Below are 26,268 nucleotides of genomic sequence, written 5' to 3' on the forward strand. Positions count from 1 at the left end.
GTCACAGCAGGGTGCAGAACTCAGTCTAAGGGTGAAAGATTGATCACCACCCGCTCCAAGGCTTACTTGTGGGTACCAACGCCTCCTCCGCCCACAAACACTGGTGGGTAGGTGACCCGTGGTAAACAGGGCTCCCCCGAACTCAGCCCCAAAAACCACCACCAAGCTCCTTCCTTCAGCCAGGCCAGTGCGGGGCTGTGGGCGACCCGGGAGCTTGCACAAGGTGGCCCTCTGGGTGCAGGGGAGCCCAGGTCCCGGTGCCCGCCTCCACCCTGGAGAGGGACATCGATGTGTGACTGCAGGGCGAGGCGGGCGCGGGAGCTCGCGGAGGACGCGACCCCACAGCAGCCTCCGCCTCCTCCTCCTCCTCCCTCCCTCTCGCTCCTTCTCCTTCTCCTTCTCCTTCCCCGCTCCCCTCCTCCAGCCTCCCCCCTCCCATGCCCCACGCGGCTCCGGGCCCCCCGCTATGTCACCACCCCGCCCCCCGCGCACCCCGCAGTGATAACCGGAGCGAGCGGGGCCTCTCTGAGCCGCGCTGTCCGCGTCCCCTGAGCGCAGCGCCAGCCGAGCGCTCCATGCGGCGGCGGGGCGAGCGCGGTCTGCGGCCCCCGGGGCGCGCGGCACTGTGGGCGCTGCTGCTGGCGCAGCTCGGCGCGCAGGTGAGTGCAAGCCCGAGTCCGAGTCCGAGTTCGAGCACTGGTGGTCGCCCGAGTCCGCGACACAGCTCGTGCCCCGTCCCCCGCGCGCTCACCGCCTCGCTCTCCCCGCAGACACCTGCCTGCGCTGTGGGACCCGCAGCAGCCGCGCCCCGGAGCGCGGGCGTCGCGCGTCGCCCATGGGAGCCCCCTGGCTGGGAGGAGAAGGCTGGTGAGTCTTGGGCTGTGATCCCTGCCGCTACCACCCCCACTCCCATCCCACCCCGGGTTGCGGGGTCCCAACCCAGGCTGAGTTCACCAGGTCCTTCCCCAAGCGCCCTCCAATGGGCGCTGCCGCGCGACCCTGCAAAACACTATCAGTTTGCAGAGTCAGGAAAAAGTCAGGAAAATGCAAATGCATTTTGTCTCTAAGAACTCCGACCGCAGGCAGAATCCGGATGCATGGATGCGTTATGAATGCGTGGGTGCTTGGGGCCCTTAGGAAAGTCAGGTCCCCTCCTGGGTCCGCCCTGGGCTCTGTTCTTTCACACCGGATCCTGGAGCAGGAGAGAGGCCTTGGCGTCCTCTGGGGCTCCTCGTCTTGGGGTCAGAGCTAAGATGGAAACGGAATAACGCGTGTCGTAGGCGCCCGCACCTTGAGACCCCTGAGCAACGCGCGTGTCCCCGCCGCGCCGGGGTGCGCGGTGCTGGGGTGCAGCCGGTTTAAGGCTCGGCGTGCGTGTTTTCTCTTCTCTGCTCCCACGCGGCATGGGTCCACCTACGGCCCCCGGGTGTGCACCTGAGTCGCGCTGTGGCTTCGGATAATGGGGAAGGCAGGTCCGTGGCAGTGGTCGCGAGGTGATCTGAAAATGAGACCGGTTCATTGGCGGCGACTAAGCTCCAGAACTCTGCGCCTTTTCCCATCAGCAAGGGGCGTAGCGGCGCTGGCGTTTACGGGAAGAATCGAAGGATCAGCTTATCGCAGAACACTCCGAAAACTGAAAAGGGGAGCGTTCAGGGCTCTTTGACGGGGTTCCTGCATAGTGACAAGCTGACCCAAAACTAAGTGACATCGGTTTTCACTGCCCCACTGGAGAAACAAGGGTAGGATGAACCGCAGTCTGTGCTGGGCCCCAAGACCTCATGAGCGCCGCCAGAGGGCGCCAGACGCAAATAATAGAGACAGTCAGAGTCCTGTATGGAGAGAAAGTGAATTAGCCTACATGTAAAGCCCCCTGCTTGGGGTCTTCCTCCTCGCCTTGAAGGTTTCTCGTACAGTGCAGCATAATAACCCACTCGCTTTCACATCTTTGAGACTTACCAGAAGGTCTGCTTTTAGAATGAAATCGAGAAAATTCCAGAGGGGCTCAGGAAATCTTAATACGCTTCTTAGCACTGAAGAAATTTTGCTTAGGTCCTGAATGTTACAGACCAGGATGCTTCAGGAAGAAGAGTCCCGGCTTCCTGCGTCAGGCAGGGGTCATCTGTCCTGTGTCCACTGAGCGGGCTGCTGGGAGCCATTCTCCTCACCTGGGTCTCTCCCGGTGCCACGGGCTCAGCTCGGTGTGACCGTGGTGCCTCCTGCCTGGCTTGCTCAGGGCCTAAAGCGCGAGGTGGGCATCACTGTTGGGGAGGTCCTTGCTTTGTGGACACCCACGTGTGCACCTCCATTCGCCCCTCTAGTGAGAAAGCTCCCGTATGGGGGTCTGGAGGGCTCTGCTCACACGACTGTCCCCAGATCTGGAGTACAGAAGCCAGCATGACTGGGGGCGCTTGCTGATGGATGCCCAGCCCGCCCATGACGTGCACTGGTTTCGAAATAACTCTGGGGCCCTAAGTTTCTTTACCGTGAGGGTTCCCACGGGGACTGATTTTGCTGGGTGTCTGAGGTAATCACACAGCAAAGGCCAGAACCCCATGTGTTCTTACAGGCAATGCTGATAACTAGCTCAGGACAAACGCCAATGCTACAGTGGCAGACCCTGTGTCCCACGTTTGTCCGAGCTAGTTATCCAGCTGATCCAGCATGACCAGCAGGACACGGGAAACTTTGCTGCTTCTCCCTACAAATATACTTTTGTAATAAAATCAGTGCTGCCTCTGAAGCTCAAAGACATAGTATGGCTTTAACTTTTGAAATTGCAAAGTAAGTTCAGGGGAAGGATAGAAATCTTTCGGACTTTATTTAACCCGACACAAAAGATGCTAGGTGTGTGTGTGTGTGTGTGTGTGTGTGTGTGCGCGCGCACGCGTGCGTGCGTGAACAAGCTCAGGTAGTTTATGAAGATTTACACTCAGTTACCTGCAGACACTGAGACAGCCGGGTGTGTGTGCTGTTCTGCTTTGTAACCTTCGTGGCTTCATGTGGTGTAAACTCTCCCATGCTGCCCATTCCAGTCCGCAAGGTGATGTCACTGAGCTCTGGGTGAAGCAGAAATAGAGTGCAAACAGCTTTGCGAAGCTGGCACCTCCGGTCAGTGTGGTCTGTGTGGGTCTGCACCAGAGGCCCCTGGGACTTGAGACCCCACCAGTCAGGGCCCTGAACTCAACTGCCCCTCCGGGATGTTTTTACATTGCAAACTCCACAGTGGGTGAAAGGCTTATTCCAGGGATTCTCATGCTGGGGGAATGTCGCTGCTGTGTTTTAATCACAGCACTGGTTTGGGAGGTTGTGATCTCAACCCTAAGCTGAAACTAGAGTTTTCAGCCAGTTGCAGCTGTACCTTGACCTCTCTGCATGCTTTGGTGAGAGCTGTGCTTGGCTGGTTCATTCCCTGAATTCCTCAGCTATTTCCCTTCCTCACGTCTGCCTCTGCACACAGATTTGAATTTCAGGGCGGCTGTCTCCACAGAGTCCCAGCAGGGTGAGGGACTTCCTGGTGCTGGGACTGCAGAGTGCTCTGCGGCAGCCCTGAGTCTTGTGTGCTCAATTCCAGGACGTCCCTGACCCTCTCCACTTTTGTGACAGCCAGACATCTCTCTGGACAGCACCCATGTTCCCTGAAGAGTCCTCTGCCTCGGTGCAGGCTAATGCACTGTGGGGAGTGACCCCTTGTCTCTTCCCAGTCCCAGTCTTGCACTGTCATCTGGATCACTCCCCGCCCCCCAGTAGCCAGTCAAACATTTACCAGCACAGCACTGTGTTTGTGTTTGTGTGAAAGACAGTTATCAGAAGTTATTTTCAGGGTAAATAGATCACCTCTCTCCTCCCAAAACAATAAACTCCATCTGCCCTTGAAAATAAAGGTCACGAGAAGTGGCTCATGATGTCACTGGGGAACAATCTGATTTTTCCAGAGTGATCACCTTTTCATGTGCAGTGAAGCTTGCTAACTAGCTGCAGTCTGGAGCAGCCCCACCAGCTCCCTATTGTCTGTCACCCCAGGCTGGAGGAGGAGGAAGAAGAGAATGAGGAGGCAGAAACTGCCCCTCCAGAAGCCAGAGGGTGAGGGGTGTCAGCCAACCTCCTCAAATCAGCCTCCCCCTGCATCCCAGGCGAGGGAGATCAAGCTCAGGAATCATACTCTAAGGAGAGGCTCTGGGGGAAATGCAAGTGAGGCATCCTCTTGGTGTTGGCAGTGGGGCAGCCAGGACACCCAGGCACTCACACCACTCTCACCAGGCCCTCGAGTGCCCCTTTCTTCTCCCAGAGCTGCGCAGACTGGTCTTGTTTTCCTGATGAGAATATCGCAGAATGCCCTGTGATTCCCAGTGCCACACAGACCTCTGTGGTTGGCTGTCACGCTGTCTGCTCCCTGGGCCTCTCCCACCTGGGCAGCCGCAGTGTTGGTTCCCTCCAAGGGGCCCACAAGTGCTCAGGTCCTCTCCAGGCTGGAATGTGTTAGCTCAGAGTCTGGACCAGAGGAGGGACACAGTGTTGGTGGGGGCCTCCCCAGGAGCTTTCCATTGGGGTGTCCTGGCCCCTATGGCTACACTTCTCTTTCCCAAGAGCCCAAACTGTCCTTCCTTCCTGCCCATGGGCTGCCACCACCAGCTCCTGGGACCCTACAGAAATTTGTGCCAGGACAAAATCGGGTCAGATTGACAAGGTCCTCTGCTGAGTTTTGGTCGCGAAAAAACCTTTGTTATTTTCACCAAGGTGGTACCAATAATACTATGATTACTAGTGTTACTACCACCGTCCTCATTATGGCCCAGATAGTGAGTGCTCCCTGTGAGCACGTGCCACTTTACAGAAGTAGGTGGTTTCATTTTACCTTACAACCCAAGTGGGTTCCACCGGACCAAAGCAGTGAGAGGCCCGCAGTCAGCACCTGTCAGTGCCATGCTCTGAGAGCTGTGGGGAGCCCAGGGGAGGTGCGAGTACCCGCAGGATGCCAGGACTGGGCCCCATGGCCAACACCAGGGGAGCTGTCCCCCAGCTGGAGTGCTGTCCCCCTGGACACCTTCTCGGTCCCTCCAGCCCACTCCGCTGCCTCCGCCTGATGTCCTCTTCAGTGAGGCTCGAGGACAGCCTGCATTGTCTGAGCTTTCTTTGGGGGGCTTAGGAAACACACAAGCATGGAAACTGGTCCTCTCTCGGCTCGGCAGGCCCAGCCCTCACGTGTGACTGTGGGCACGGGTACCAAGCACGCCCGCGGAGCTGAGCTACTTTGTGTGGCCTCAAACTGTAGATCTGAGAGGAGAACATGGCAGCTCAGGGCACGCAGATGCCGTTCTCTTCCCACCCCGTTGAAAGAACCTTGCCCAGGACCGGGTGGCGGGCAGGATGTCACTGCTGGTGGTTAAGGAGACAGCCTTTGAGGAGGTGGAGAGCCCCCTCAGGCAGTAATGCACTCACAGCACCTGATGGGGCATCTAATTCTTCTCTGTGTGTTCTGCAGAATGGGTGAGTACCCTGAACATGCACTGGAAGGTTCACTGTGGGACACGGGTGTCTGCTGAAAGCTGAGCCAGTCGGGCTTTCTCTTACCTTTTAACAAGAATTAGTTTACTTGAGTGTGTTTTAGAGCAGTTCACTCTCCGCAGTGGTCACAGGCATCCACTCTGAACCACACTGTGACTCTCCCCTTGGAGAAGCTGTGGGGTGTGAAATTCAATCAAGCCACAAGAACCCAAACAGACAAGAAGGGAAGCCCAGCCATTGGGAGGCCCACTGTGGACACCACACACACATATACATGCGCACACATGTGCACACGCACACACAGGGTCATAAGCTTCTCCATGTTGACATCTGGAAAATCTAGAGCGTGTCTGCACCTCCATTTCCCCCCCGCTATGTTCCATTCAGCGATTTGACAATTAAATAATTAAGCAGCAAAGAAGGTCTATCACACTTTTCTTTTCCACTATTCTCTGAAAAATGAAGGTATTTTTGAGCTAGCACTGCTTGTCAGTTCAGTGAAGATGTTTATTAAAAAAATCAGAGGAGACAGCTAGAGGGAGGTTTCTGAAGTGTGAAAGTGGTTACCGATGACTGTTACTTGGTTAGTAAAATTGATGCAATATAATCTTGAAAGAACAATTTGGGTTTTGTCTGGTCTATCACGTGTGGGTTTTTCCACTTTAAATCATAGACTTAATCAGAATTTGCTGGACTGGTGGTATTACAGAGGCAGGGACAGTTTGCCCAGCGTCCACTTCTGCGATGTCCCCTTTGCACTCTGACGTTGCTGACCTCATCATTTCAAGGGGAGAGCGAGTGCGCGTTGAATTCTCTGGCACCCTTCCTGAGTGGAGGTGGAGAGGGTGCTCACGTGAGACTGCTGGATCCCTCAGAACCCTGAGATTGCTCAGCCGTGCCTCCTCCTTTGGTTTCAGAGTATGACCTGGTGTCCGCCTACGAGGTCAACCACAGAGGAGACTACGTGTCCCATGACATCACGCACCACCAGAGGCGGCGAAGAGCAGCAGCCCTGCAGGCTGGGGACTCCCTGCACCTCCGGGTCAAGGGCGCCAGGCACGACTTCCACATGGATCTGAGAGCCTCCAGCCACCTGGTGGTTCCCGGGTTCGTGGTGCAGACGCTGGGGAAGGGAGGTACCAAGTCCGTGCAGACCTTCGTGCCAGAGGACTTCTGCTTCTATCAGGGCTCCTTGCGGTCTCACAGGAACTCCTCGGTGGCCCTTTCCACCTGCCAAGGTTTGGTGAGTGCAGACGGCTCTCGTCACTGGGAGTGAGGCAGGGAAATAGGAGTAAAGAGGCTCGCCAGCGGTTTCTCTCAAAGTGTCTCCGGTTGTTCTGTGGTCACCAGATGCATGCCTTTGATCTATGGAAACGCTGATGGATGCCAAGTAATGCTTTCCCGAATGTCCACCACAGTAGCCCCGCCTACCTTTTGGTTGTTCTAGAGTTGTGGAAGAGCATTTCTGTTTGAAACATGTGCCTAAGGACCTGTGGCCAGGTCTGAGTAAATGAATAGCATGAGTGTTTTTATTTATTTTGCGGATCTATTACGGAAACTGCAGAAATATCTTCACGGGAATGGCTGTGTTGGTTATGTGATCAGATGTTTGGCACACTGAGTACTTGACTTCTGCCGCTGTGATCCTGATAAGATGCTTACAAGTTAGGGCACTCAGCCGTGCTGCCACACTGTTGGCCCTATCAGACAGTTAATCTGCCGGTTCATTTCCGCCTGTTCTGAGTATCTGATTCAGACACTGCCTCTAGCATCGGTCCTGCTTTTTAGGGACCCCACAGTGAGGAGCAGAAAACTAAACTGAGGCTCTCGTGCATGTTGAAATCTCAGTGCATTCACTTTTCTTTTTCTTGTGATAATTCCATATTTTTAGGGGGGAAAGGCTTAGGAGATGCTTAGATTGGTCATGAATTAATCACAGATCCACATGAGCGCTGCTTAACTTAGCAGGGTAAGAAAGTGTGGTCAGAACACTTCCAGGTCTTGGCAGTGTCATAGGGTCACCAGATGGGTCTGTGGGCATGGACTGCATCTGTAAAAAATGCTTCCAGTTGGTCTCACATTTCCCTTCCTCTTTGGAAAGAAATTTCAGACCCACAGCCCATAAGAACTGGTACATGCCTGTGAGGATATTGGATGACGAAGGCTCATTTCTAACCACTCCCTTAAAATAAATATATGCAAGCACTGAATCTTTAAAAACATTTTAAAGGACAGTGTTAGTATTCTGCCTTTTAGAGGAATTTTCATGAGTCAATCTCGCTTCTGTTTTGTTATACAGAAGCCTTTCTCTTGCACAATGGACACAGATTGTGGCCGAAGTTGGGTGATGACTGGCGCTCTTGTTAACCACGGTGTCAATGTGGCTAATTTCTTCCATGTTATCTCAAGGGGAAAAACAAGTGTTCTTTAGTTAGTGGATGGAAATACTTTGTGTAAAGCACTAAATTAAGACATCTCTTCCTTGGCAAAAGCTTTTCTTCCACAAAAGCTTTAATCAGACACAGTGCCACGTATGTGATAGCAGGTGTGCCAGTCCCTTCCAAGTTTGGCATCTTGGATTTGTCTATGGAGACTGGGCAAGGTGCTGCCCATTACCCAGCAGGCTCAGAAGCCCGCGGTGACTCTCCCACAGTGACAAAATTGTGTCCTGGAATCTGTCCCATGAATCGTGTTGACTAATAGCAACTTGAGATGTATACTGTTTTTGAGCTTGGTGGGAGTCAGCAGCTGAAGTTTTAAGTGTACAATTAATTACATGAAAGGCAAAGGAATGAAATAAAACAAAAACCAGAAAGACTTTTTTTGTGCAGTAAACAGTGGAATCTGATTTAGTGGTCACAAGGATTAAAAACCTGTATGTCTTCTCCATTAATCTTCATAATACACAAATTCTAGCTTCCTTGCTCTTGGTCTGTAGGTGGTCATTACAAATGTGACCTCAAGTAGCCTTCAGAGTAAGAGATTTGGGAGCATTTGGCCTAAGAGAAACAGATCACAGGCATTTTCAGGACAAAGGAAGGATCAGAAGTCCTCTCTCTGGAGCCAGACAATTGAATGAGGACCTTGGGTGGCTGTTGGGTTTGTTATTTCTTCCTTGAAGACCCAGCCATCATCTTTTGCATCTGCTAACATGTGAAGAAAAACCCTCTCTTCTACAGTAATGAAAGGCTCCTTTTTGTCATTGTCATCTTTGGCTCTTTGAGATTTTAATTCAAGTCTAAAGAAGATCTCAGTGGATGTTTTTCATCTTTAATTTTCTGTTTTTATCTCTTCTGTTGCTTTTGTGTTGTTGTTTAGGGCCTTGTGTATGTAGGGCAAGCTCTGTACCATTGAGCTACACCCCACCTGTCAGGTGAGCTTTCTAACAGGTTGGAATCCATAGACCCTGGTCTCTCATGAGGGTCAGGAATCAGCAGAATTTTTTGCTCTGTTTTTGGTACCAAGTGATGCCTGGTATGCATTAAGATTTTGCAAACGAAAAAGCTTCACTGCATGGCAAGGAGGACAGGAGCATTGAGTTCAAATCCCTCCAGGATTGGTGGCGAGGAGGGATTTACAGGAAGGACAGGGAAGAGGTGCTTGGTGATGGCAGGCTGGAAAGGATGCAGCTTTTAGGATGCTCTGCACAGGTAAAGACAGCTGTCAGGCCTCTTCATGTCATGTCATGCTCCGGTCTCTTTCAGGGAAATTTGGCCTTGTGATACAGCAAGGTCATAGACAGAAAACCTAATGTCTTCTGCACATTGCCACCTTTCAAAACTCAGTTAGGTCTTCCCGAGTGAATTCCATTGTACCTGATGATAAGTCTGCCGTTTATCTCATTGGTGTCTCATTGCACATAAAGTTGTTTCTCTTCTGATGCTTTTCCTATTTTCTTTGCATCTGTCTTCAATATTTTTACTATGATGGCATAAGTATGGGTCTCACTGTGTGCATCCAGCTAGGAGTTAGGTGGACTTGCCGGTGTGTAGATTAGTACTTTTCATGAATTTGGAAAGTTCTCAGCATTATTTCTTCAGTAGTTTTCTTCTCTTCCTTTGTATCCCCCTTTCCTTTGCTACTCTCTCTCTCTCTCTCTCTCTCTCTCTCTATATATATATATATATATATATATATATATATATAGTTATCTTGAGTAATGTTCTGCATTTCTCTGAAGCTCTAGGTATCTGTCTTTATTATTTTTTATTATGTTCCTTATATTGCATAATGTTTACTAATTTATATTTAAGTCTGATGATTTTCTGCTAGCAGTTCAAAGCTACTATCATGTCTCTTGTATAAGTCACTTTCCTCACCGCTGACACAAAACATCCAATTCTGAAAGTTACGAAGGGGAGAGTTAATTAGCTCACAGTTTGCAGAGGTTTCAGTCCATAATCAGCTGGTTCCAAGGCAGGGTGGTGTAGCAGAGGGACAACAGCTCATGACCATGGAGGCAGCAGAAGCAGCAGGAGCCTGCCCCCAGGACTGCGTGAAGCTCTGGGGGACATCTAGACACAAAGCATACACGGCTCTAGTAAGCTGATCATTTTCAGTATTTTAACTCCAGAATTTTTATTTAGTTTTTTACAGTTTCTTTTTATGTATAGTCCCTTTTTAATGAAACCTTGTCACCATAGTTTCCTTTCTTTTTTAATTTGTACTTTAATTCTAATTGTATGTATTTAAAGTCTATAATATGATAAATATCTTACAAGGAAGATAATTATTACAGGAAAACAAATTAATCTATCATTTTCCATAGGCACTTTTGTGAGTGTGTAAGGGGGTGAACACGTACAATATTTAGAAAATTTTTGGAACACAGTACAATATTATTAACTGTAGCCCTCCTGCTGTTTATCAGAGATCTAAACTTATCTACCCGTAATATGGATCCTGTCCCCTACTTTTTTCCATTTCACCCTCATCGCCCATCATAATCAGTGTTTCCTCTATTCTTGCATGTGTTCAACTGAGTTTCTTTTTCCTTTCAGGACTTCAATTTAAGTCTGGTGGTCTATTGCTTGGGTTTGGCTTGTTTTAGCATTGTTCCTCCAAGTTCATTCCTGTTGTTGCATAATGGCTGCATATTTTTCTTGTGTATAATTACAACCAAGACACCCACCATTTTTTGTAATCCCCCAAGCATGAAGATTTTTACTTTCTGCTCAGAATAAACCCATCCCCTGTAGGTAAACTCCCTGCTCTTACTGCCTGTCTGTCCTGGAAAGAGCTCTGTGATGCAGAACTGCAGCTGGGCCTGAAGAACCTGGAGCAGCACCGAGCTTCCCTGCCTGTGATTGGGGGAGCCCCTTGTCTTCCTTGTTGATTGCTTCTTGGTCTGAAACAGCCATGGTACACGTGAGCTGGAATGAGGGTACTTAAGGCATTGTTGTGCTCCTCAGCCTACTGAATTCGGAGCAGAGTTTCCACAAAATGAGTAGGGGCTTCTTGGCAGAAGGGAAGCCAGACGGGCAGAAGGGACTGCCATGCCAACCTGGAACTCGGTTCCAGTACTATGAAAAGGGGCAGATGGCAGATGCAGGGAACTTGCCAGTCTTGAGGTGAAGACTGACTCTGGACTTCTGGACTGGGACTGGGGATACACAGAGACCTTGTCTTCTTCACTGCAACTGCATAGGCAGGAGTGGGACTTCTGTCCCACCGAGCCAGGAGCAGCTGCAGATGCAAGGAGACCAAGGCGGAAATGCTACCAAATTCCACACTCTTTTCAAGAATTACTAAGTTTCGTTCACGGCTGTTTTTCCACTTTTTATGCCCTAAGGGTGACTTTCAGGAACTTTAGCTGCTGTGTGTTTGTGATTTTTGACAGGTAGATGGCATGGAAGTTCTACCAGGGGAGATTTGTTGTCATTATTAGCACATTTCATAGATTATTGACCCAAGATAACTTATTATCCCTAGTTTAGGAATGATTCCCAGGCTCCTTCTTTAAAAAGCAGGTTAGAGACCTAAGTAGCCTCACTCCTAAGTGGCATTAGAAACCAAATGCTGTTTTTCATCCTTAACCACGAAGCTGCATTTGCCCCAGTAGGACTTGGGATATCAGAGACCCGAATTCTTGTGGAATGTTCCTGAATGCTCTCGGAGGTGCTGTGGTTTTTCATTTGGTTTCCAGCTCGATGCTGTGGTCTCCTGGATCTAACATTTGTGTGAGTTCCCATCTGCAATGTGCTGGAGGCCTCAGTAAGATACATGTGGCTGCATTTAGTGATGATCTGCTTTTTTATACCTAACTATAAGTTCTTCAAGAGAACTTGTTTATCCATCTCTATGTCACCAGAGATGGTGATAGAAATGTCATTATGCCTGAATCAAAATTCATGTTTTCCTTGCCATAAATGATTGCATTTTATATTTACAAATAGAAATACTGACTTTTTCAACCTCTATTTAGGGTTATACATAATTGTAAAATTGGCTTTACAATTAATTTCCTCTGATTTCTTTCTAGACCAGTGCCAAATACCCTAGATTTTCTTTTGAAGCTTGTAGCTTCTCATGAAATGGTTTGATCACCAAAGCATTTGATAACGTATTTCTTTTTTCATTACTTTTAAATAAGGTTTGTTAGAAATTTTTTGTTGCAAGAATTGATTTTCCCAAATAATTTCATGCGAATTCAGTGTTTGAATTAATATTCATCAAGTGAAGATGCTCCTTTTTTGCCCGTGGATAAAAATTACTGTGTATACATGACTTCTTATATCAAATGTGATGCTTGCTAAAACATTTATGCATAGGATAGGTATTTTTTTCCTAAAAGCCTTTATTCTTTTGTTTTCAAAAATGTTGAAGACCTAGTAACTGTTACAGTTCTCAATTCTGTTTAAGAATTTCCTCACTTGTTTGGAGACTTGCTCAGGGAACTCGTTTGAATTGTACTAGGTTTTATTTCTAGCCACAAACTCTAGGGATTCCTTGGAAACTCTAGTCATTGAGAAATTTTTCTAAAGCACCCAATAAATCCTAGGAAGCTGTCTGAAATGCTGCCAGATTTTCAACTAACTTTGAAAAATATTCTCGAGCCAGGAAAATAAAACAGGAGTAAAACAAGAAGAATCAGCATAACGAATGGCCAGAAGAAATAAATGTGTTTTCAGTGACAGTTACAACTATCTGGGAAGAGTGGGGGTGGTGTAACCACATGGCAGTGTCAGGCTTGGGCCGCGTGCCCTGGGCTCAAATTTGGTCATGATTAGGACATCGATAGGATGGTTGTGGAGCACTATTAGAGAGTCCTGGGATGATTTCACAGATTTTTTTTCTTATTAAGAGTAAGTGTGAACATTAAATTTTAAATGGACAGAAATAAATGTATTTCATCACTAGAAGTAGAGTAAAGCAAACTTTTATAAGATAATCCATACTTAAATAATCAAAGATTTTCCTATGTGTTTACTTTTAGTTGAAAACAACTATTAGATTATTACGAAGAAAACTGAGTGTAATATCATGGATTTTGTTCTACTTCTCTCATTTTTGAGATAATCAAACTGAGATAGATCCAAAGCGGGTAGAATGAAGCCAGGCAGAGTTTGCGCAGGTCTGGGATGCGGCTCTGTGTCTTACTTTCTCTTTGCTGGGTAAATATCTGAGTGTCACTCCTGAAAGGAGGAAAGGCTTATTGCTTCACAGTAGCAGCTCACAGCTCCAAGGCAGGAAGGCATGGGGGAAGGACCCAGGCTGAGAAAAACTTCCCATTGCATGGTGGCCAGGAAGCAGAGAGACTGAAGGGAAGAGCCAGAGAGGGAGATAAAACCTGGTTATTGATTATTTGATGTCCCTTAAATCGTTTGTCAGGAGCACATGCTTCCATGATCACCACCAATGACTCGAGGACTTGCATCCTGCCCAGTCCAGGATTTGGTATCCGCTAGTTCAGGCTGCTGCCCGCCTCTGAAGCCAGTGAGGCAGGAGCTTCTCCACAGCCCAGATCTCTCTGGAAGGAGCTAGAAAGGCCCCTGGAGAGGAGCAGAGCAGGATCTCTGTGGTCACTGAATCTGGGACATGATCCTAAGATCTCCGAAATGCATTTTCTAAGAGAATGGATATTCCAGCAAAAATCCAGGCTAAAGAGAATAAAAAAGACCAAAGAAAATCAAGGCCTCTGCAGCAGAATCCTGATCGGCCTGGGATGCACCAGGAGGGCTGCTTAACATGTATGCGGTCTTGTTTTCCTTAAATATCCCTTTCTCTGTAAACTTGTCTGTTAGACACGCATGTGCACGCAGACACACACACATGCACACACATACACACAAACACATGTGCTCACTTAAGCCTGTTTTAACTTTCTATTCAGCGTTCAACCTTAGATGTACCAATCACAGACCATTCAGGAGAAGCTATAAATGTTATCTGGAAAGATAGCCCTAGCACACTGCAGTCAGTAGAGATTAGTGAACTGGAGGCTCACAGGAGAAGGAAAAAGGCACTAGCGAACAGCAGCTGCTGGAAGCAGCTACCATGCAGGTGGTTGAGAGAACTGAAGGGGAGTTTGGGCTAAGTTTTAAGAACTTGGAGCTAGGCTTTAAGACTTTGCATAAGAGAAGCCAACCACCAGCTTGCTAGAACTCTACAGGGGCACAGTGCCTCTGCTTCTTCTACTAAGATACAAACTGGAATCATCTGCTGCTGCTGTCACCAAGTGCCACTGCCAGGGTAGAGCAAGGCTGGCGTGAGTAGGAAGCAGACAGGAAGTTGATGGCAGGAAGTGAGGAGGAAGACAGAAAGTCTACAGGGACAGACAATAATTCTACAGTAAGCAAACAGGAAGTGAGGGGGTAAACAGGAAGTGAAGGGGCTGATGGGAAGTGCAGAAGGGGCTGATGGGAAGTACAGAAGGGGCTGATGGGAAGTGCAGAGGGGCAGATGGGAAGGAGTATTTTTCCATCTTCCTTGATACGTGCCTCCTCATTTCCTGTTGTGTGGATTACAGCAGTGAGTAGGGATCAAGTGGCACAGCAGATATGGTGTTTACAGAGGTCAGTGTCAATAGCTGAATGTAGGAGAGTTTGCAGAATGATTTGTTAATAGCAATTATGCTATCTGCTATGGTAAATACTACAAATAGGGGTGTTTGTCTGAATTTTTCTCACTTTATTTCCAGCACTTTTTCATGTATAGTACACTGTAGTGCTAGGGACTGAACCCAGGGCCTTTGAGCTGCACTGTATCCTCAGCCATGTTTTCTTTTTATTTGAGACAGGGTCTCCCTAACTCACTGAGTTTTGAGACTTGAGCTTGCCATCTTCTGCCTCAGCCTCCCAGAGTGCTGGGATTACTGCACCTGGTTTCTAGCACTTTAATTACACCAGGCATATAGTAAATCCCTTCATAAAAAATTGCGACATGAATGAATGATTTTTTAATGGAGGAACAAGAATCTTGTTGTCGTTTTAGGAAGAGGAAAAGGAAAGAAAACCCCTGCAGCTAAAGCAGTGGCGCCCCAGCTGTCCAGGGAGCGGTGCCCCCGCCTGTCTGAAAGCCTAGATCTTGCCAGGTCTGGTGATGACAGGCGGATCCCCATGTGGGGTTGGAGCTGTGAGACCCGGGTGGGCAGCCCCCACCCCCACCACTGTGGCTGTTCTTTGCTCTGCCACTCACTGATGACACCAGGCCTTCCATGCTGTTGGCCTGGAAGGACAAGCCTCTCACTCTCCCCATGGGCTGAAGGCTGCATTTGCTGTCTACCCAGGAGGGAGTCTGCACTCGGGCTGTGCACATGTGTGTCTACTGTGAGTGTCTATCGGCTGTGAGCCTGGCTTCTCTAAATGGCTTTTGACATGGGAATTGGGGAATCGCGATTTATAGACCTGAGGCTGGACCCAGTCAGTGCACACTCCATGGAGAGCCGTGCTTCATCACTGCAGATGTCACTGTTGCCCTGACACTCTGCTGTTCTCAGGGTTCCCTCTGACAGTCCTCATGTGCCTTTGCTCTCTGTCTACGCTCCACCCCTTGCTGGCCTAGTCGGTGTCTTTTGTGACTTTGATTCCTTTGTACAATGACATTGCTTATCCTTTCTCACTCAGCCCGCATAATTTTTGCTACTCAAGAGTTTGTTAAATTTCTTAAGAGAAAAGATCATGTATTTTAAAAGCATTAAATCAAATAAGTGCACACATGCATTTCAGTAGCTGAATTGGCGCCAGTATTGTATTTATTTCCTATAATTTTAAGAAAGTATAGGAAAATTACATAAAAATAACTGATTAGAATAATTGCTATCTGTAGAAGGGTAGGTTAGAGTTTTGTTATTTCTCTTTCTAGCCAGTGGGAAATCAGTGGTCACAGTCCAGCTTAGATTGTCATTATATAAGAATTTAGAAATTTTTGAACAAAAAATAAAATAGTACATGTCAAAACTGAAAATCCCATGGGTTAATTATTCTTCAGCTTTATATCCTCAGGGTGGTACCTGCCACTGTTCCTTGTGCCTGGAGCACGATTCGCACCCAGCTTCCGGCCTCCTCTGGGTAAAGGTCACTCCGTTCTCTGGGTCTCTGCTGGAAAGTCACCCCCATAAGCAGTGCTCTCTGGTGCACCATGCCAAGGCGGATTTCCTTCTGATACATTCACACATTGTTTATTGCTCTGCTTATCTTGATTTAATTCTTTGTTCGGCTACACATTGGTGTTTACCCCTTCCTTTTCATAGGCAGGTGGGATAAGGTGCCCTTATCTCTGGCAGTGCCAACCGCAACCAATGAAGGCAGGGGATGGGTGGGGGTGGAAGGTGGGAGATGGGGATAAAGGGATTCGTGGGTGACTGGATGAGCAGAAAACGATGATCTCAGAACCTAGTTCATGGTATCTGGAGGGACCCGCTGTGCCTCCAGAGGGTGCAGCGCTGTAGAAAGCCCTTCCTGGAAATGGCGTTCAGTGGAGTCTGGAAAGCACATTTCCCCTGGCCAGTCACTGCACAGGACCGAGTCCGCCTGGAGGGAGCATAATTCCTAAGCAGGGATGCAAAGAAGGCAAGTGCTATTCACCCTTGGATGACACTCAGATGACCTCAGGAAAGGCCATTTGGAAGTGAGCATTTCCGGTCCTAGTTACAATTGCCAAGCTGACCGCAAGGCCAGAGTGCATTAAGATTCCTGGGAATAGGTGTTCTCAGGTCTGCCGCACATGGAAGGCACCAAATGTGTTCTGAGCTACTTCTCAGGGGCAAGAAGCAGCCCCATCCTAAACTAATATGTGTAAGTTAGTAAGGATGAATTATCCAGTAAGCAAGAACTGTTATCCAAGTCCAAAACCAAGTGAAGACACAACCATTTTAGAGCCCCTGCCTTTTAAGGCCCTGGGGAATTACCTTAGGACTCAAGTAAACTGGAAAACCCAACTCTTCCAAAACAGGAGTTGATGGAGACAGTCTCTCAAGCAAAAAGCAGAACAAGGGGGGCTCCTGCCGTAGAGATGGAGGGTAGGTGAAAAGGCATGGCCCGCGGGCCAGGCAGGAAGGTCTTGGTCACATCGACTGTCTGTCCCTCACCAGGCAGCTCACCTCCTCCTTGACCTTCAGTGTGCATCATTTGCAGCCAACAAGGGCCTCAGAGGGTGGCATGAGGATGGGGTGAGATGGCACCTGTAGAGCCCTTCACATGGGCTGCAGACGCCACGAGAGGACATGGCTGTTTGTCCCCATTGGCATCCTCATCCACTGCCTCTGATAATGACCGACCGGCATCTCTTAGTCATAGAACTGAAAAGGGACATGGTCCTGACCTTCCAAGAAGCCCCACAGTTGGAATAGGATTACAATATATATATTTCTGCACTAAAACTGTAAGGGTGATTTATTGACAGCCATTTGGGTGATCGAAGCAAATTATTTGGGCAGGCTATTTAGAATGTCAGGGCACTGCCCTTAGAATGTAAGGGCAGTTTTTCAAAACACTCCCTATGCCCACACTTGGAGGAGACGGTTATCTCTTCCCAACACCTGGAGATTGCTTTGTGCTTAACGAGGAATCGTAAAGGAGGAAAGGGCCCAGAATTGCTAATGTTTGGGCTTTGGATCCGCACTGCAGCACCCAGAGGAGCTGTAAACTAGTTTTTATTTGCAGAGATTACCTAACTGAAGCTGGGGGAATTTCCACTATTCCCTTGGCAGGCCATCACTAGGTAATAAAATAAAAGACTGATGGATTGCAGGACGACGAGCCAAAATAGAAGCAAGGGTATTTTACAGCACAGTTCTATTCCTCGTTGAAGCACACAAGTGTGTGTGGTGGGCTTAGGACACAAAAGAGTAATTGTGTAAGGACATGAGAACCGTGCCGAGCAAACACGCCCCGTGTGGACACAGAACTCCTTACCTGTTCCTTCAGAAGGGAAATAGTAAAACTTAGCCTTTTCTTCACCACTCACCGTCCTTAGTCTGAATTGCTAACGTCCCTAAGATGTGTAACAATCATACGTACACCAATTAAAACCTTATTTGGAACTTATGTCAGTAATAATGTGCTACCTTTGTAGGAGTCTGTCATGTTGTTTATTGGGAAGTAGCTATTGGGCTTACACAGTCAAATAAAAATAAATTCACTAAAGGCCCCCAACATGTGGAAGTTTTTTGTCAACTCCCCCCAGAAAGGTAGGGTCACATATGTCCTAGAGAAACCACCGTACTTTGTGACACTGTTAGAAGGGTTGCTTAATGGGCTGGGGATTAGCTCAGTGGCATAAGCGCCTGCCTTGTAAGCAGGCAGTCCTGAGTTCGATCCCTGGTACCAATAAAAAGGAAAAAGACAAAAAAAAAAAAAAAAAAAGAAGGGTTGCTTATAGTGACACAAGAAGTATGATCAAAAGATACAGTTAATAATTAAATTTTAAAAATTTTATTACAATAAAAAACACAGCCCTGGAAGGATGGTCCCCCGTAACAAATGGTGCTGGAAAAACTGGCTTTCCACATGTTGAAGACTAAAACTAGACCCATGTCTTTCACCATGCTCTAAACTAAAATCAAAATGAATCAAAGTTCTAAATATTAAAGCAGAAACACTGAGTCTGCTGGAAGAGAGAATCGGTAGAACTCTGGAAGACACAGGAGTAGGCAAAGACTTTATGAACAAAATCCCAATTGCACAAGAACTACTATAAAGAATCAACAGCGAGGATTTCATCTTATTAAAAAGCTTTTGCACAGCAAAAAAAAAAACATGGACAAAGAAAGAAACAAACCACGGAGTGGGAAAAAAATTGCCAGCTGTTTCTCAGACAGAAGACGATTATCTGGAACACATGAAGAGCTGAAAACAATTGGACCCCCTCAATCTAAAAATGGACATGAAATGAGCACTCCCTTCTCAGAGGAGGAACAAATGGCAAATAAACATACAGAAAAATGTTCACTATCACTGGTCATTTGTCAAATGCAAATTAAAATAAGGCTGAGATCCCATTTCACTCCAGAAAGAAGGTCTGTCACCAAGAAAACGATTGATAACAAATGCTGGTGGGGCTGTGGGGAAAAGGAACCCTTCCTCACTGCTGGTGGGAGTGTAGCTGGTGCAACCACTGTGAAAATCAGTGTGGAGATGCCTCAAAAACGAGGGCTAGGGGACTTGTTGGACCCAGCAGTTCCCTTTCTGGGTATCTTCCTGGAAGACTTAAAAGCATCATACTACGATGACATATGCACACCCATGTTCACAGTGACACGGTTTGTAATAGCTAAATCTTGGAAGCAACCCAAATACCCATCAACCAATGAATGAATAAAAAGATGTGTGTATATATATGGGCCATAAAGAAAGATAAAATTGAGACATTTATAGCTAAAAGAATTGACCTTGAGAGCATAAGTGGAATAAATCAGACACACATATAAATCTTGCATGATCTTTCTAGTGTGAGAAACAAAATGTAAATAAGAACCAAAACACACAGTAGATATTGTGAAATAGAAAGAAACTGTTCGAAAAGGAAATTAGAAGGAAGGAGAAGAAGGGAAGGAAGGGAAAGAGAAAATGAGAAAAGAAGAATTAAAATGGGAACAGCTTTGTGAACAGCGAAGGGAAGGGGTTTGATAGGAAGAGACAGGGACGGGGAAAGGGAAGACTCAAGATGCCTCATGGACAGGTTCGACTTCCCTACAGTGAATGTGATTACTAAATATACCCAAGTTGTATCAGTAAATGTAAATAAACTAAAAAAAAAACCAACCCCTAATCCCCAGCAGACACTCCCGCACCTGTGAGCACACTTATCCCCGTCATTTCTGCCACTTTGGAAGCAGTCTGGGAAGTGCTCTTTTGGAAAGTCTCTTTGCAAGGTGTGCTTGAGCCTGTGGTGCCTGCTGCCGCCGTCTAACAGAAAGGCAAGCGCGTGAGAGCACCATGCTTGGCCCACCATGCTCACTGGGTCTGGCACCGTGGAACTTCTGGCCTTGAAATCAAAATGACCGTGAAAGGTAAACATTGTGAATCCATCCAGGAGCCAAGGCAGCTGTGACAGTGCCACTAAAGACAGCCACGAGACGGGGCTTCCAGAGCTGCTTCAGAAAGGGGCATGAAAGGTGCGACACTGTGTTTCACAGGGAAGGGTTTTAATGCGACTCGTGGCAGTGTGCCTTTTGCTACATAAATGTTTAAAATTTTTAATTTAAACACCATATTTTGTGGCCACATCTGAGTGGGAGGATGTAGCATACGAGGAGATGTGGGTATTTCGCCCTTAAAGATGCCCCCCCCCCCACTGGCAGATGCATTAATATGTACAGAATGGCCAGTACCATAATAAAATCAGAAAGGAGCACCCTGCTGACACCCATCTCCAGCTGGGAAGGCCATGCACACTGACTGCATTTGGACCTTGAATCATATTCCATGCTGTCACCTGCACATTAAACCCCTAATTTGGCAATTTTTCACAGTTCAGATGTCGCCTTCATCTCAAAGTGGATTAGATTTGGGCTTTCCAGGGGTCATTTCTGTTTGATCTTGGTTTGAATGTCAACCCCAACCCACTCCTCCTTTCCCTGGCACTGGATCTTCACCCACTCCGTGTTAAAGGTGTGGCACTGGGACGGGGTGGGGAAGCGTCTGTCATGGGAGAGAATGAGCCTCCATGCATCGGTGGGGCGCAGTGCATGAGGCAAAGATGCACAGTTCCAAGTGTGGCAGGCATTTTGTTTATTCCTCTATTCTGCGAAGTCCGGACAGAGACCGCGCTGTGTCCGGCAGGGCAGTTACTGTTGCAGTCCGAGCTAGTGGGTACTGGCGGAAAAGTTCCCTCAGTGATGAGCTAGCTTCCTAATCTGTGTCTGTCGAGCTTCACCCTGCACTCCACCCCAGCCCAGGCTCTTTCTCCTGGTCCTCTTGTTTACACCAGCAACACATTGACAGTGCGCACAGGGGCAGCCAGAGCCCCTCCATGCCATTTTCTTACAACAGCAAATCACCCTCCAGCTTTGACCCATGTCTAGCATGGTGCTTCCTCCGCCTTGTGACCTTGCAGTAGAGAGGAGCGGGAGGGGCCATGCTGAGAACGGCCTGCTGTCCTCTCCTGTCCTCTCCTCTCCTTTCCTTTCCTTTCTTTTCTTTAGCTGATCATTCTCCCTACTCCTCTTTTCCAAACCAGAAGAATTCTGCAATTGTTCTTGTGCTCAGTACCCGTGTGCCATCATCTGGAATTATTCTTGCAGAATTCCCATGCTGGTTGTTTTGAAGCATGACCCTGGTGTATCTGCTCCATGACTGCACGGGGGAGCATATGAACATGAACGTGTACAGCAGTGTCGTAATGCAGACGGATGGCCTTGAATAAAATCTGCAAAGGCATCCATTGTAAGTAGAAAGAGAGCTGAATGGAAAGAAGCACCTGCTCCACTCGAGGCATTGGTTTCCAGGCACAGTTACTCCCTGAGTTACCACTGCATTTAGTTATATGAGTACTACAAGAAATGTCACTATTCTTATCTTCTATAAACAGAATTAGATATGTTATCTTATGTGAGAAAAGCCCATATCTAAAAGGGAAGAGAGACCAGAGGATACATGGGAGGTCCCGTGGGCATAACTGGGTCACACCCAAAGACCTCCTAGTGGCTAGCAGTTGCTTGCGTTCAGTCCCGGGAGCCAAAAGTGGCCCAGGTGATTTCCAGCACTCGGGAGAAGCTTTGGATTGTCGCTTGAAACCTGGAAATATAGGAAAATGACAAAATGAAACAGAAAAATGCAATCTCAAACTTCCAGCCCAACCCTAGCAAGCCTGGGAGACGTGGACATAGAAGAAGATGTAAGCCACACCCCTGAAATGCCTGGAATGATCACAGCTGAAGGAAAGAAACGGCTCTGCGAAGCTATAAAAGAACTCAGACAAGAAACAATCTCCCAAGAAAAAGAAGAAATGATAAATGTAATAAAAGAAATACCGAACACATGTAAAGAAGACGTAATTAAAAAATTAGATGAACAATGCAAAAAGATGGAAACTCTGAATGAACCATAGAAGAGGGGAGAGGTCCAATTCCAAACTGAAAACTCGGGATCCCAGAATACGTGGGCAGCTGCCCACCCCGCCTGCATGGCTCCTCCTAGGGGCATGTGCAGTCTGACTGATGGACCTTGCCAGTCAGAGAACTGAGATTCGCAAACCTGTGCCTTTAATCATCCTGGAGCACACAAGCGGACAGCTCAGCAATTTTGCACCTGACCCAGAAAGCCACAATTTCTTGGGAGGCTTTTGGGAGATGTGTAAGACTTGTACAGCCCTCGTTTCCAGCTCCAAGAGTTTCTCATAAGCAACAAGATCTGAACAATCCTAGATGCCCACTGACCGATGAGTTGGTAAAGAAAACACGTTGTCTACACACAACTCGCAGGTGCTTCGGCCACAAGGAAGAATGCAGTTCTGTTATTTGCAGAAAAATGGAAAGACCTAGACCTTACATTGAGCAAAATAAAGCAGATTCAGAAGGGCAACTCCTCCATGTGTTGCCTAACGTGAGCAATCTGAAAGATGAGAGGAAATTAGAAAGGAGACTATCGCTACTACCCTGGATTAAGAAAATTAGAGGGAGGCAGAGGTTCAAGGGCAGGCACTAGGGGCGGACATGGGCAAAGCGCATGACACACACTGGAAATGTCCTCCCCAAATGGGAAACCATGAGAGGACTGGACAAGGGTGCATGGGGCGCACTGTCAAAGTATACTATGTGCAAAGATCTGCCAAAATGAAATCCGTTAATCCATGTAGCCAATAAAAAGTGAAAAAATACATAATAAGAACAGGGGAGATTCCAGAAGTAACCACAGAAGCCCATAAAAACCACAAGACATAAGCAGGAGGTGCTGTCCTCAATGCGTGTCCCGTATGGATGCTGTGTGGCTCTCTCCCCTTCTGATGTGGCAGGAGGTGATGCAGCAAGCCCCCAGGAGGGAGCACCGCCATCGCAGCAGCCGCTGTCACCAAGGGGAGCACGCAGCTCACCTAGGAGTGGCTGAGTGAACCGATTCAGGGACGTTTTCCTTTTCCGCATAGTGTGGAAAGAATTGTAACCCACAGGAGAGTCCAAGCTCTCCCTGAGAGGTCATCGTGTGCTAAGTTGTTTCTGGAGCAGTCTGAGCCTAAGTGGCTTCTCTCGCCCCCGGAGCTGCCCCGTATGTACAGGTCTGGTCAGGGTCTCCGAACTCTTGTCCACTGGTCACCTGCTAGGTTTCAAAGTCTGTCTTGCTGTGCGCTGATTGTATTTATCCCTATGCTGGAGAGCTGACTCAGTCCTTTGCAGAGTGGTGTAATGTCCATGCCCTCCCACATGAATAGTGACCTATAGTGGTGCGGGCATGCGGGGTGTGGTCACTATGTATGGTGACTGCTTGAATTTTAAGACACATCCCATAAAACCTTGTTTTGGACACACCCATCCCACAGTTCTTACCACATCATGAACCAGCTGTGAAACTCTTTGGTGAGGTCTTTTTACAGGTAGTTTGAGATAGTTAACTGATTTTGTCAGCTTGGATAAGAATCGCCCAGCTAACTGGATCAGCTGAGTTCTGAGTGTGGCGGAAGACAGAAGACCCACCCTGGGTGTGAGTGACACCAGGCTTGGGATCTGAGTAAGACAGAAGGGGAACAGAAGGAAGGGTCACTTCTATCTGTGGAGGAGCCTCAGTCTTTGCCTTCAGCTTGGGAGTCCTCTCCTATTTTCCAGAGCAGACCCTTTAGCCTCCTGGTAGGGACTTGTAGGGACACTGAATGGATTCAAGGCCTCCAACGAGAATCTCCAGTGCACAGTAAGCCCCTTGCACCTCCACACCTGGCTATGTGGGCAGCCGCTATAGACCAGCTTTGTAAATTCTTATGTATCTGTGTATCTTGCATTCAATCTGTTTCTCTCGGGAGCACTGCGTGGTACGTGCCTCAGTGTCCTGAGTTCCCTCGAAATGCTTCTGGCGATTTCTATCAGATAAAAACACAACAGCACATCCTGGTCCTCCCTGTTCACCAGATCTGTCAGGATGTGACTTCTAGCTCTTCCCAAAGTCAAGTGACGATGAAAGGGAAGCATTTTGAAACAGTTCAGGATGCAGAAGCCACCACAACAGAGCAGGTAAAGAGGACTTCAGAGCTGTTTCAGACAGTAACAAGAACCAGGGACCAGTGTGTTCTAAGCCAGGGATGGGTATAGAAGAGGATTCCTGGCAATGTGTCATAGGCAATGAGTTGGTAAAATGTCAGCATGTACCGTGTATATGTCTAGCACTCCCCGTACTCAGAGCCTGGCCTCACATTCCAGCTGATGTTGTTCTAGGTGTCTAAAGCGTGGTGAAGATGCCTGAGGCAGCTGAGTGGACCTTGCTGAGGGCAGCTGGAGTCTCCTTTGGAACCCCGCCCTTCACTGCCTAAGATTCACTTTTTCTATCCTAAGTTTCAGAGGACCTATTTGAGAATTCTCTGAGGCAGTGTATGTGCTGGCTACTAAGAAGACGAAGGTTGATGTTTGCCATTGTGAGTTCTCTGTGGAAGGTACCGACCAGGGCAAGATTAGATTCTAAGTCACCAAATCTGCATTGAGCACAGACAGTTACAGGTGAGGAATACCCCTTCACCTATCTTTGGGAATATGTGGTGGTCGAGAAAATTGCAATTAGTGTAACTAATACAGAGAGCTAAATAAGAATTCAGTTAATGCAAAAAAAAAAAAAAAAAAAACAAAAAACTTAGATGGTTCAGAAAAGCTGTTACACTGTTTTGGACTATGTGCTCGGTTTACCTTTGCCAGGGCTGTTCTGCAGGCCACAGGGGACAAGGCGGCAGTCACTGCCAAGTGTTTCTGGAGTGTTCTCTCTCACTAGTTGCAAAAGCCAGGAAGTACTATGTCCTGATGGGTTAGAGAAAGAATCAGGGAGTCACAGCCCCCCCCCCCCAGATCAGGCTTCTTTTGTTATTTGTTGGGGGTTATTGTTTGTTCTTCTTTCTCATTTCGTTTTGGTTTACGTTTTTGTTCTCATAAGAAATAGTGGGTCTTCCCAGGTTTTCTAGCAGTGACTAAGCCATTTCAGAAGAGCTGTGGGAGAAATACACCAAATTCTCATGGACCAATTTGGCCACAGTGTTATCAGTGTTTTATTTCAAGGGGGAAATGATGATATTTGCAAAACGAATGCTTGCTGACAGCACATTAGGAAGATATTCTTTAAAAGGCTGTTTTGAATATGCATTGCCACAACATACGAAGATTATACAGTTTGTGCTGGAAATAGGATCCGTCATAACTTTTACCATCCCCATGGGATTCTGGCATGTCTGAGAGCATATGCAGCCCTATATATCACTGAGTCTGAATTTACAAATGGTCACATTTGGTATCCATAGTAACATATGTTTAAAGTTACTGCCTAGATTTTGTGTTTGTGACCCAAAGTCATGGGAAAAGCAGTCTGGTACAAACGTCTGTTCCAGGACCTTGTATTGTGAGTGCTTGTTCGGGCTATGTTACCAGTCTTAGGGAACAGAATAGACATTGGACATTTTGGTGTGGCTTGTGATACCTATTCATTCACCATCAGAAAATCTAGGGGTCTAATGTTAACTTGCTTGAAAGGAAAGAAACAACAGTTTGTACAAACACTGCCTAAAATGGGATTGCGTCCAGTGAGGCTTCCTTGTGGCATTTTCACAGAAAATTGTATTTTCCTACGGTGGTAGCATCTGTCCTGCTCCTTGCCTTCAGGGCAGGGAAAATAGAGAACTTGGAGCACTTGGTCTTGGGGATACACATTGTGTGGAGAGTTCCCCCAAACATGAATGTTGGCATCCTGCACCCCAAAGAGGGAAGAGCCTCTCAATGCCCTCAGAGGCAGAAAGTTGGGAGACTCCTGAAAGAGCAGGCAGTAGATGACAGACACCACAAAACACAGCCTGAACCCATCAGCTCTGCCATTAGCAAGGCCCCTTCAACTCCTGCACTGTGTGCACAGCTGGGCACCTGGGTGCCAATGTCACTGCTGCTCTTGGAGCTCCCCAGCCTAGAGGCAGCATAGAGAAGATCACAGCTGCCGTCACATCTCAGTTGTCTTTTAGATTGTCATTGCTGGAAAGGACACCAGATGAGGTCTTCTGCAAGGGCGTGCAGTGTCCCCCTGAGTCAGTAGGGAGGAGTTGAGCATGCTTCACCCACCTGGGGCCAGCTGTCTCCATGTCCTCATTTGTCCCACTCTTTGGGGAGGAATGTGATGCCTCCATTAGCCTCTGAGACTTTTTGTTGCATTGTCTTCTTGCCTG

At 47.7% G+C, this 26,268-nt stretch overlaps 1 protein-coding gene across 3 annotated transcripts in view; it reads left to right on the plus strand.

Moving 5' to 3' along the window:
• Positions 1–422: 422 nt before the first annotated feature.
• Positions 423–26,268, plus strand: part of Adamts16 (ADAM metallopeptidase with thrombospondin type 1 motif 16) — a 147,987-nt gene continuing 122,141 nt past the window's right edge. For 2 of the 3 annotated variants that reach the window (XR_010050385.1, XM_063257940.1), the window contains exons 1-2: positions 423–867; positions 6,420–6,745. Coding sequence is in view for 2 of the 3 variants with exons in the window: in XM_063257940.1 (XP_063114010.1) it covers positions 438–867; positions 6,420–6,745 (756 nt within the window). In the remaining variant the exon portion in view is untranslated. The remainder of the gene's footprint in view (positions 868–6,419; positions 6,746–26,268) is intronic. The other variant, XM_023560913.2, reaches the window with a different exon arrangement.

This window comes from Cavia porcellus, unplaced genomic scaffold (genome assembly GCF_034190915.1).
Source record: "Cavia porcellus strain 051 isolate PalLab524CR breed Dunkin Hartley unplaced genomic scaffold, mCavPor4.1 scaffold_11, whole genome shotgun sequence".
Taxonomy (NCBI): Eukaryota; Metazoa; Chordata; class Mammalia; order Rodentia; family Caviidae; genus Cavia; species Cavia porcellus.